The sequence below is a fragment of the Athene cunicularia genome, assembly GCF_003259725.1.
Source record: "Athene cunicularia isolate RWA chromosome 4 unlocalized genomic scaffold, athCun1 chr4_part3, whole genome shotgun sequence".
NCBI lineage: Eukaryota > Metazoa > Chordata > Aves > Strigiformes > Strigidae > Athene > Athene cunicularia.
In genome coordinates, this window is record NW_020799100.1 from 15195567 (window position 1) to 15207706 (window position 12140).

Below are 12140 nucleotides of genomic sequence, written 5' to 3' on the forward strand. Positions count from 1 at the left end.
TGTTGTCACACAATATATTAGCAGGGTCTACAGATAAGAATGCGAATATTTGCAAAAAAATTATTTCCCAAGTCTAGTCTATTGTGTTTGTGCACCAGAATAGGAGAGTTCCAATTCTGCCCAAGCCTGCTCAAGTTAACCTCTGCATACAGCCCCCAACGTGGTTCTGTCTGGAGAAATGTGCCAAGCTGAAGCCTTACGTTTAAGATGTTTTTTAGCATTTTGAGTTGTTAAAATGAGCACTCTGTTTTTATCCTGACTTTTTATAAAAATCCCACTTTAGTGTTTTTATACAGTATAGCTTTCCTTCTGCATTTCAAGAATGAGTTTTGCAATAAAGTCCGCAGGACTCAGATTTACATCCTCACCCACTGACAGTTTAATTACTTTCATTGTAGGAGAAAGTATTTAATCACATACAGTCAGAAAAACAGCCCCTTAAATACAGGCTTTTGGGCCCATGATCCCCAATTTGAAATTCAATGAAGAAGAATGAAACATGCATACTGTGATCCATTTCCTGATTCAGAACACTTGATATTATCAAAACATAGAGTTCCACAGCTGACACACACATTTTTCTAAATCATTGGTAAAATCCTTCCAGCATTTTAAGACCACGAAATGAGGATTCAGCGTGCTTCGGTTATGCTCTCAAGGCAGTGCTAGTCAATGAGGCGAATAAAGACCAACATCATAATGGTGTGCTAATTAACATATTGAAAATAGTTCATCTAAAATGCTGCTTGAAATACACTAGTATTTGCTGGTATTTTAACTTTCTTCTCAACAGTTACAACATTAAAAGGTAAGTTATCACTGGTGATTCTCAACAACAGATATGCATTAATGATTCCTTATTAAAAAAAAAAAAAAAAAGAGGGGGAGGAAAGACAAATTCTCAGACACTCATCATGGCAATCCAGCACAAAGGTTTGATGAAGTCATAAAAAAACCAGTTAAGTGTGTCAGTAGTTATATACTAAAGCTGACTACCAGCACCAGCTGGCCTTCTTCCCCAAACTGGTACCTAATTCATTACAGACAAGACAGTTAACAGATCCAGTAAATGCAGCTTTTAGTCAGTTTTAGTCATAGAACGCTGTACTAGCCTTTACACTGCAACAAAGACTGATTCTGTAAGCAGCAGCAACTCACATGCGGTTGAGTATCAGCTTATCAGCATTCAAAGTATTAGAAAACTTAGTTTTAAAATGAACAAGTGGCCTTACAGCTCTGCGTGTGAAACAGAACATGGTCCTAGATGGGACCTATTACATTACACAGTGACACTCGTTCTGAAAGAGACACAGTGTGTGTGTGCGCGTTACATATGTATAATATATATTTTATAAAAGAGCAGTGTCTTCTGAAGAGTGGAGAATAGCCAGAACATTAAAAAAAATGCTGTAACAAGAGTGAATATTTGTGCGTTTGCTTTATGAAGCTTACATTCTAATGTTTACAAAGGCCAGCACTTATATAAGACTCTCCACTAACAAACAAATCTGGAATACATCAATTGTACAGGTAAGTCAGCCAAAAATAAGCAATAGCTATGCTCTTCTCAGTTTTAAGAAAGCATGCAATAGGTTTCCCCCTTCTGTTACCCCTTGTTCAGATTTCTAAATCACAGTACCAATAAAAGCAGGGTATAATGAAACTGGAGCACAGGTAACAGGTTGAATTTTATCACAGACTGTTTATCAATATTTTGCAGACGTAAAAGCAGCCCTCCTTTAGCATCAAGAAGGCAGAGAAGATACAAGCATGAATAAAAAAATAATTAAGCAGTTTAAGACATCAAAAATTCAAGAAATAGCACTGTGCATATACAAATAAAATTAACATTCAATACTGTAGAGCTCATTTAAAAATGGCACCAATGGACAATATTTTACAATATGCACATTTATTTGAGGTGGGGAACTAATGCTCCACAGGTGAAAATGAAAATACAAATAATAATGCCACTGCTGGCCCATTATGGAACTTCTTACAATTTAATGGAAACACTTTTTAAAATAATCTGGTATGTACATGTCTTCTGGAAACTCAACAGCTTCTTCAGAACAGAAAAAAAACTATGGTTCTCCCCCTCCCCTTTGTAGCCAGACAGTATTGCCAGAGATTGTGCTCATTTTTAAAGCACATAATCTTACTTTAAATTCAGTGCTATTTTCTTTCAGAAAGATCAGAAGTTGTACTTTTAGGTAACAAAAGCATTTATGTTACAAACATTCAAAAATGGAAGCTTACGATTCTGGCAGACAATGTTGCGTATTAAATACAAACCAGCCAGCAATTACTGAACATAAAAAAACTTATTCAATCATAAAAAAATACTATAATTCATCACCACAGACTTTTTACATAGTTATAAATAATAAATAGCATAACACAGTAGATTACAAACGGATTTATTCTGCCCCGTTAAAGTCTTTCAAAAGTAAAGTATCTATTGTCTTACCTTAGACTAACCAAGGTACTGTATCAAGACTACTCATAGCTCAAATAGAACTCCTTAGCCAAACAATTTGCAGAGCTTGTATTCAATCCAAACTTTTAAGTCTTTCCTTAGAAATCGACTGTTTGCTTAGCCGTTTGCCCTGCTCGTGACCAACAATGGTACGAAGGCTGTACACAGCGGCTGCAAAGGGTATTACATTGGCTGCCATCTCACAGCTGAGTTGGGGCTGCCCACAGCACCTTGCAACGGAGCACACACCTGGGAAAGGAACACTAAGGAAAGCAGCATCGACAAGAAACTCTGGTAAGCACTCTATAAACAAGCTGTACACAGAGGACTTTTCCCACCCACCCCTCTGGTTTACATTCCATAATTTTGTAACAATGTCCCCTAAGGCACAAAAATACCTATGACCTCAATGCCACAGGAGACATCGATGGTGCCATACATGTTTCTCCTACACAGTAGTTTAAATAACTTAGTTATCTGCACTGTATGTCTTAGATCGAGGCATGGATTAATTTTCCTTGGCCAAATCTTGCTGAATATTGACCTTATTTCATACAATCTGTAGGATAAAGGATCTGGGGAGAGAACTATGCAGCTATTTTAATCATGTTCGTAGAGTATTGTTATTTCTTCAGTGATGCCAAAAGTGCCAGTCATTAGTTACCTTGTTGTGGGTTTCTGTCTTCCTTTAATGTAACAGAGTGAGATTCCCACACCTGCTGCGTGGAAATTATTCTGTAATAAAAACGACTAGCAGCACTAAAAAAAGAAAATATTTTTTCCTCCCTTCCATAAGAGATTTGGAGACTAGTGACTGAAAAAAAGCAAGAATAGTTTTACTCAATGGTAGAAGTGCCAGAGAATAAATTAGTATTTTCAAATCCTTCCGAACCAAATTATTTAGCTAGACATATTGATCACAATAATGAGAGAAATATTTTCCTACAAATTGCAACACTAATAGGTAAATACCTATTTTTGGAATCAAAAAGTGTATGCAAGTTCCTGAAAGCAAGAAGTTAGTATAATCTGAGCAGACATCTTGTTTAAAAAATAAATTCGCAAAACCAGACATTAATATGGTCTACAATGTCCATTAAATGGATAAATCAAAAAAAAAACCACTGGAAAGTCGCCAAGGATTACAGTTACAATATTTTTTCCTTTTAATAATCCTCATGTTAACGGTTCAAGGATCAGAGTTTGTTTCTCTGTACCAGTGTACAGTAAGGGAACTGCACAGCTGGACAGACTCAGAACTTAAGTCACTTAGGTGAGAGATCATCCATCAAAATGAATGAAGAGCATGAGTTTGAGCATGTTACTGGAGACTCTGTGGTTATGCTGCCTTTAGTCAGTGAATCAGAGGAAGAGCCAACACTGCTGCTGCTCCCATCAAGAATATCTGAAGACAGGCTGGGGAAAAAGAAAAAAAGGTTATTTAGTAACATGGGCATGAAGACTTTGTGTAACTTTCGCCTTTGTAGAGAAGATGTAGGAGACCTATACTACCACTCAGTCTTTCCTGCAAGACTGGCAGCCCTGAAGACTCCTTGTTTTCTGTAGCATGTTATATATATTCATGCTCCTTATGGGAATGAGGAGCAGAATTATTTTTTTTTTTTAACATGCAGAATAAATTGACTCTGATTTTAATCAGTCATAGAAAGGAGGTGACAACTAATAGGAATAAAATCTTTAAACATTATGGGAAAGGACTAACAGCCTAATCAGCAATGCAGCAAAGATGTCATTAATTAGCTAGTATGTTCTTTAGTGTTGCACTTCTCACAAAGCAAGATTTTGAAACCTATTTTTCCCTTGTAAGGAATTCCTGTGTTAGGATTTTGAAGTCTTGGTACAAGATTCCAGAGGGCATATAAACTGATGCTTTTGCAATTTAGCTGGAAGCAACAGGAAAAAAGTATTTCTATACAGTTTAAAGTCTGTAGGTAAACTGAAATGATACTAATACAGAGTTGATATTTTAGAATACTTAGTATCTGCCTCTTGATGCAAAAAAGAACTCAGCTTTTTATGATGATATAGAAAGGAGACAAACTGTAACACTAAAAATCATGACTATATCAACATGAACTATGTAACTGCAGTAACTGCTCATGCACACATTTTCCAAGTATTCAGGTAAGCACCACAGATACTATATGACCACTTCCCACAACCTAATGAAACCATGAAGCATCTTTGAGGCAGAGTAACTTTGCTTATGAACCAAAAGGGGTTTGTAACAATTATATTCAGTATAAAAGTTCTGATACACAAAATCTAGGCTAGACTGCTCAAAGAATTGATCAAAGAGGCAGAAACATTAACATACTACAGTACCACAAAATTAGTTCCCAGTAATATACATATGCAAGCTACACACGAAGTATTTTCTTTTGGAAAACAAAACAAAACAAGAAAGCTTGTGATAAATGCACATTCCTTGTTTCAGCATTTCAGGGCACATGAAATATTTTACCATGAACTGAGATCTGTCAGATGTGTAACATCTGGAGAAAGCATGTTGGTTGTTCCTTGAAAAAGTCTCTTTGGCTGACTTTCAGTTTCCATTTCACCTAAGGAAAATAGTGCAAATAATCAAACTCACTTGAGTCTCTGGAACGTCCATTTAATATTTGTCTATGGTAAAAGGAGGTCTGTCCCACAATAGAGCAAGGTTGCATTTGTAACAAGTCCTTTAATTCAGCCAACCAAGCACTTGGGCAAGACATTAATTTGATGCTAGCTGTTGTTTAACCATCCAGTCCACCTTAACTGATGGCTTCAGCAGTATCTGAGGAGCTACAACAAAGACATAAAACTAGGCACTTGCTACTTGGACTACAATCAGAGAAAGTAATCTAAAGCAAACTAATTATTGTGACTTGATTTTAAGTAAGCAGTTGAGATGAGTCAACTGACATAAGCCAAAATACAGAGATTAAAATTTTCTGTGATGAAAATAGGAATGCCAGCTTGGTTTGCAGTTTCACCCTCCTGCATACAACAAATTCTGATGCATATGTACACTTCTACAGGAGAAGTGAACAGAAAATTTGGCATGGGTACGTGTTTCCACTTACTCATCATGGATCAGACTATCTTTGTACCTGTAATCATCTACTGACATTAAAAGATTAAACATGATGGCGAGAATTCATATGATCTATTCAGTATAGTCTACCCTGAGAATGAGCTAACTCATTAATAGCTTCTGTACAATAGACACATTTGGAATTATCATAAACTTGCCAATAACCAGCTTAAAAAAAGAAAACCCTCTCACAGCTACAGTATATTTTAATTTTTAGTTTGGCAACAAAAACATATGAAATGGAAACACATTTTCTGGCTTTCTACCTACACTTCATAGCAGTTGTGGTGTCAGTTTGAAAAGCTGACAGAGGTGAAGCATTACAGCAAACCAGTATATATTAATATGTTGTGCAAAAGAATTATACTAGCACTCATTTTATAAAAGACTTACAACCCCCTCAAATTTATTTCCTTTAGCCCACAGGGATGCATTCCCTTCTTCAAAGGGAAGGAATAACAGCTTCTATCAAGCAGAATGGGCAAAAAGCATTTATAAAACATTTATAAAATATTTTGTCTTATACAAAAATGAAGAAAACCCAAACCACCAGCTTAGGTAACTCTTTTATCACTTGGCATTTCACAAAGACAACGCTGCACTGCTATAAAACATCACACAGTCTACCAGTATTAATTCCCTAAGGCAGTGAAATATTCTTCGATATGTTGCTTACTTCCCCCCACCTATCATGGTGTCAATTTGTCCCCATGTCATGTCTGTAGAATATGAACCATACAGCTACGGCTAAAATTCAGAAAATAATAGGGTTATATATTTAGAAAAATAAATTAGGTCCATTTAAATGGATTAGACATTCTAAAATTAAGTAATATTTTCAAAATTCCTTGATATTTCGAGTAAAAAAGGCAAACTCCTATCTCCAGTTTGTAAAATATACTCCATAAGAGCACATGGATAGGGTGAGGAAAGCCTGCCCTTTACCTGCACTGTTTAATACAATCTGCGTAAAGGCTACTGTAAAATGTTTAAAGTAAAACAATGCAGTATGAATACCTATTCCCTATTGATTACTGAGCTTGATGAATTTTTGTTCAATTTTTAATGCCTCTTAAAATTCAAAGAAAATAACAATTTTATCTCCGAGACTGTTATCTATGAGAAAACTTGTCTCTCTCCCCTGTCAATTCAATATAAATCAGACAACACTCTTTGATAAGAGAAGCAGTCCTAAAAAAAAAAAAAAACAAACCAACAAAATAACTTCTCTTGAAAGCTAAATATAAGTCTTGTAAAACAAAAGGAGATGCTTTTGGTGCAGTTAAGGATTCCCAAGTTAAAAAAAAATGCAGAAAGGGTAAGCATAGCTAGAGGCACACTTGTAAATATCTCAGTCATACAGTTCTACTATAAAGACCTGTTCTGGGATGTAATTTGAATATCCTTGACATGGAATATTTCCAGGAAAGAATGCAGTTGTCTCCCTTCAGGAGGAAAGAGCACTGATCTATTCCATTTCTCTGAACACTCACCTTCTGAACTTTCAGAGTAAAAACAAACATTTAGTACTAAGTTTAGAAGATACTGCATGATAAGCAACATTCCTAAAATGATCTGAAGGGTGTGCACCCTACAGTCGTACTCTTAGGAATGTCAGGGCTTACAAATATTCACAAGGTTTAATTTAATGTGTAATAGCTTGCCTCTTTCAAGCAGTAGCTGCTTTTAAAATTTTTCATTCTTGTGTTTTAGACTAGCTACTTTTTAAGTTATGACTGGCAAATTCCAGTTCAGCATGGACACAAGCACATTATATTTACAGAACAACAGAAAAAACAAGGAAGAGAAATGTATCCAGGTGCAAAACTACATCCATATTAAAACAACTGATAATGTAAATGCACATACCTTTTCTTTTAATGGGGCCAAGAACACTGGGCCTGATACAGTTGATTGGACTTTGACTCCTCCTGCTAGAGAAAGAATACTGATACTCAGTCAGGCCTGTACAAGTTCCAGGTCTGACCACCACCATACCTAGCATCAAATCAACACAACCAAATCCCATGAAATGTCCTTTAAAACTACTGCTGCACAACTGGAATGCTTAGGGAATCTAAATACATAGCTAACAAAGAAGTGCTGCCTATAACAGCAAAGTTGTAGTAAATTTTCTAGGGTCTTCTTCCCTTAGCACATCACATACTCATTTGAATCCATTTCTAAGTTGTGTGTAGTATTTAAATGAAATTGATATGCTGAAAAAGTTATTCATTTCAAGTACCCTGGAATTTCCCTACAAGTTATCAAGTATAGTTTAAAGTTGACACAGGCTCCTGTAGGAGCACCCACATAAAGCTACCAGTAGTAAAGGCTGAACTTTCAGAGCATTTTTATGTAGTAATACTTCAGCTATTGGAAAACTATAGTCTCTTTTAATGCCTTAACATCAGCTTTAACTAATCTTTGTGCCAGGCTTGAAAATGCCAATGTATACTTGTTACTTGCAGATAGTACTTACTTGGAGAATCGCCTTGTTGGACTGGGAATAGGACTTGGAGGTAACCCATTACTGCTCACAAACATTTGCAATGATGGTGAAAAACATTGCTGCAGAAAAAGTCACATTAAGGCGCTTCAGAATTTCCTTTTAAATACGCAGGCATTTCACCCCACCCTCCAAACAAAACATTGCCAGTTAAAAAAAAGCTAGTAACAGAGTAAGGCGGAGATGATCAAATGCAATCTTAGAAGCTTTAAATTTAACTTCCAAATTATACTGGCTAATGCAATACTGCTCAGACTAACCTATAATTCAAACCCACAAATCTGAAATTGAAATTAAAATTGTTTTCTAAATTAGACAGTTATTTTTCTTCCTGTTACATTTAGCAGCAGCAGTACAGTATTCTAGACTTACTTCTTTCAAGAGGCTTGTTAAACAAACAAGTCAACTTTACTCAAAATTCATCTGACCTGAAAATGTAACACAATATTCCAGAGTAGAATAGGGTATTTAGCTCTGTGGTTCTGCAGCTAATCTGAGTTTAGCCCATGAATGCCCAGAGCTAAGCACAAAAATGTTTCTGTCAAGTTATCTATTACTGCTTTAGAGTTGTGATTCCAAAGGTACAGGGCCAGCTGTCAGCATCAGTGTTATACCAGGAACATGTTTACCCAGCACTTGTATGTGGCTACTCCATGCATCAATACTGGTAGAGGCATGCAATAAGTAGTAGCAGCACAAAAGCAGAACCACAAGAGTATGAAAGCAAGGTCAAGCAGCCCATCTTTAAACACAGTTGTCACTTTCCCTGCGCTACATTTCACTTTTCCAGTCCTCAGTGGAAAAAGTAGTTTAAGATCCATCCCTTCTCCCTTTATCCAGCATCTGTCATCAGCCTTCAGTGCAAGTTCAGCACATGCGAGGAGTCCTGCAGGACAACAGTGGGTTTATGCCTTCCCTTCCACCACCAAGGGATGTATTTTCATCCTCCCCACCACACAATTTGCAGCTTCTGGTCTTTGCCTACACTCTTACTCTACACGTACAATACATTCCAGTTTTGGTGCTTCCTCCCCAGCATCCCCCCACTTAAGCAGCTGAAGATCATGTCCAAATCTGATTACTCCCATGACTTCTTCCAGATTCCCTAGAACCAGAACCCTAACTCAGCCAAACATCATACAAATAGCAGCAACTGAAAACATTCAGTGTGACAGAACCAGCACCCTGCAGGCTCTCAGATGGTAAGTAACTGATCCTTAGAAACCAATAAAATGTGGGTTTGGGGTTTTTTTTGGTTGTTGTTTGGTTGTGGGTTTTTTAAAACTATGAAACAATCTGTGAAGTTACACGTCTTGGTTGAAAATTCTGAAGCGTTCCCTCAGTTTGGTATTTCACTTATCCTACCTTTCCTATTCCTCTTGTAGGTGAAGGTGCAGGCGAAACTGGAATGAAGTCTATCCTCTTTGGAGAGGAAGACTTCTCAGACTTGTCCAAGTCATTGTCGCTCTGTAAATACAAGGTTTCAGACTTAACACTGGCATGGGATATTAGAATCCAAGGCACAACCTTCTAATGGAAAGTCATTGGGCCAAACATACAAATAGCTGAAGCAGATGAACTCAAGTTCTTCTTAAATTAGTTTCACAAATAATTCCTCTCTTCCCCTTAAATTTGTCAGTTGAGCATAAAAGTAGAAATCAATAGGAAACATCTATAAAGAGATTACCAGGCTCAAGCTTTCCTCCCATGACTGGCTTATCTGCATTGCTGTTTGCACTTCCCTAGAACACAAAAAAAATCTCATCAGTAGCTACAAAGAGGATAACTCTGGCTGCTTCATCATGTTGTTTCTATAACACTCACCTTTCATGTGCTGTTTCTCTGTTCATTAAATCCACTCCTTCCTCCTGCAGGAGATGAACGTCTTAAGTTTTCCCGTAACATTTGATTAATCACAGGGACTTAGAATAGCATTCATGATCCAACAATTTGCCATTAGAATTGAGATCCATACAGTATGACTACTCCAGAAAGAAGAGAACGCTACCAGCCCAGCTCACTGGGGCTTCTCTTGAATGAAACAACACTTCAAAGATGCAAGGTAGTTTAAACATGGCAACAATAAACCTTCCAGGACACTTTCTTGTTGAAATTAAGTCTTTTGAAAAGACTCCACTTCCTCTAGCACTTGAAAAACTCAAGAGTAAAGAAACTCCCTTTAGGTAAGTACTTCAATATTATATAAAACTTTGTGTTCTGTCACAAAATATACAGATAAAAACTACACTTACCCTTCTGATCTGATGAAGTCGGCTACTAGGAATACGAATAGGAGATGATGACAACAACTGAAAAAAAAAAGTGACAGCCACAATGATTAAATCACATATCGACAGCTTGCATACATCCTATTTACCATCACCTACATCCTTAGTGAATTAAAAATGAGCTGTACAACTACGTGTGGATGACTCAATGCTGCAAAATGAAAACACTGACCTTCAAAAGAAAAGACTTGTTTTACTACTTACAAATTCATTCTATCACTCAGCAAGTGGCACAGATCTCAGACTTGCAGGCGGATACTGCTTAGCATCTCAAACACAAACAGCTCCATATGCCATTTAGACAAGTGAGGTGTTAGAAATGAAACAAGTATTATACAATTCCCTACTGCCTAGAGTAAGACGACAAAATCCCGTACTGACTCAGCCAGTTGGCTGTTATAAAGGAGAAGTGTCAATGTTTCAGCTCATTCTTGAGCAATGCTCCCTAAAACTTCACTTTTGCAATTTTTCAATGGCATACAATTTTATGCATCCAATTCCTCTGAAACTCTGGCTATCACCACATAACAAATGGGCCAACAGTTCCCACTCAGGATGCCCATGTGTCTACTGTAACACCTGCTGATTTGAGTTCCAAAACTCTGGATTCTTATTTTTTAAGAAATCTCATAACAAAATAGTATGAACTAAAATTCCATCTCACTTTCTCTGAACAGAACATATAGCAGAAACGTATTTCAGGACTTTTAAGTTCTATGGATTTTGAGAAAAGCAATACTTAATCTTCACTACTCTCAGATAAGAAAGAAAAATGTTAGTGGAAAAGAGCATATGGATCCCTGAATTGACAAGGACAGGGTGGAAAAAAAAGAAATGCCACAACTTCACAAAAGTTAACTAACTGCACGACCGTACACTACCAGACTTATATAATAGCTGGCAGAGTATCATCCAGTAAATAAATTAATCTTCTTTAAATGATTTTCTGATGTCTAGCGTTCAGCCTTTGCAAAAGAGGCGTCCTGCCCCCCCCAAAAAGCTAAAGATTTGCGACTCTCTCTTCCATTTCTACAACAAATTAAAACTCCCTTCAAGACTTTTAATTAGGACATCAGTTTTCTCTTCCAACCCATGGTCAGGTTCAAATTAAGTTTATGACTGTACTTAATAGCGGGAACCATATGTAGCTACTGTCGACTTCTTGGGGACATAGAGTTAATACACCAGTATTATTCCATTGCAGATTGCAATCAAAGATGAAAAAAATGCATATTCTGCAGCCTGGAAGCTTGCTAGGATACCTAGTGCAAATACAAAGCAAGTCTAACTTCATTTTTCCATCCCAATTACTTCTTGTTAGGTGTAAACAAAACATGCTTAAGATTCCTTACCATACTGTGGCGGCTCATAACTGTCGTACTGTTCCTGCGAGTGCGCAACACGTAAGGTTGAAAAACCTGCGAGTTGTCACTGGAGGGAAAAAAAGTTTCGTGAGCAACTTTCTAAGGTGTGTTTTTCTTAAAACCACACAGTGCTACGGTACACACTGCAGCCTCCAGCGCTCTGAAAACATCCATTTTATTTCAACAGAAGCACTACTTCCACGGAAGGAGCCCAGCCAGCGCTTCCCTCCTGCCAACCTGTGGCGACGCGCACGCCGCGGCTCTGCAGCTACAAGTAACTCGCCGCCTGGGCTCCGGTGCCCCGAGCAACAAGCGACACGTTCCGAGGCCGTCGCCACGCACCAGCCACGGCGCAGGGGCGAGTCGGGGGCCTGTGCTAGCCACGGCCAACGGCGGGGCT

The 12140-nt window shown here is 37.6% G+C and overlaps 1 protein-coding gene and 1 non-coding gene across 2 annotated transcripts in view; both read right to left on the reverse strand.

The window, feature by feature from the left end:
- Positions 1-355: 355 nt before the first annotated feature.
- The window catches only part of FAM122B (family with sequence similarity 122B), a 14250-nt gene continuing 2465 nt past the window's right edge, over positions 356-12140 (reverse strand). The window contains 10 exon segments of the mRNA XM_026848807.1: positions 356-3895; positions 4965-5061; positions 7449-7513; positions 8062-8150; positions 9454-9555; positions 9776-9830; positions 9913-9956; positions 10341-10397; positions 11729-11839; positions 11841-11932. Of these exon segments, the coding sequence (XP_026704608.1) occupies positions 3745-3895; positions 4965-5061; positions 7449-7513; positions 8062-8150; positions 9454-9555; positions 9776-9830; positions 9913-9956; positions 10341-10397; positions 11729-11839; positions 11841-11932 (863 nt within the window). The 3' untranslated portion in view covers positions 356-3744.
- On the reverse strand, positions 3970-4113 carry LOC113480266. The gene has a single exon (XR_003398455.1). It is a non-coding gene; the product is annotated as a small nucleolar RNA U109 (small nucleolar RNA).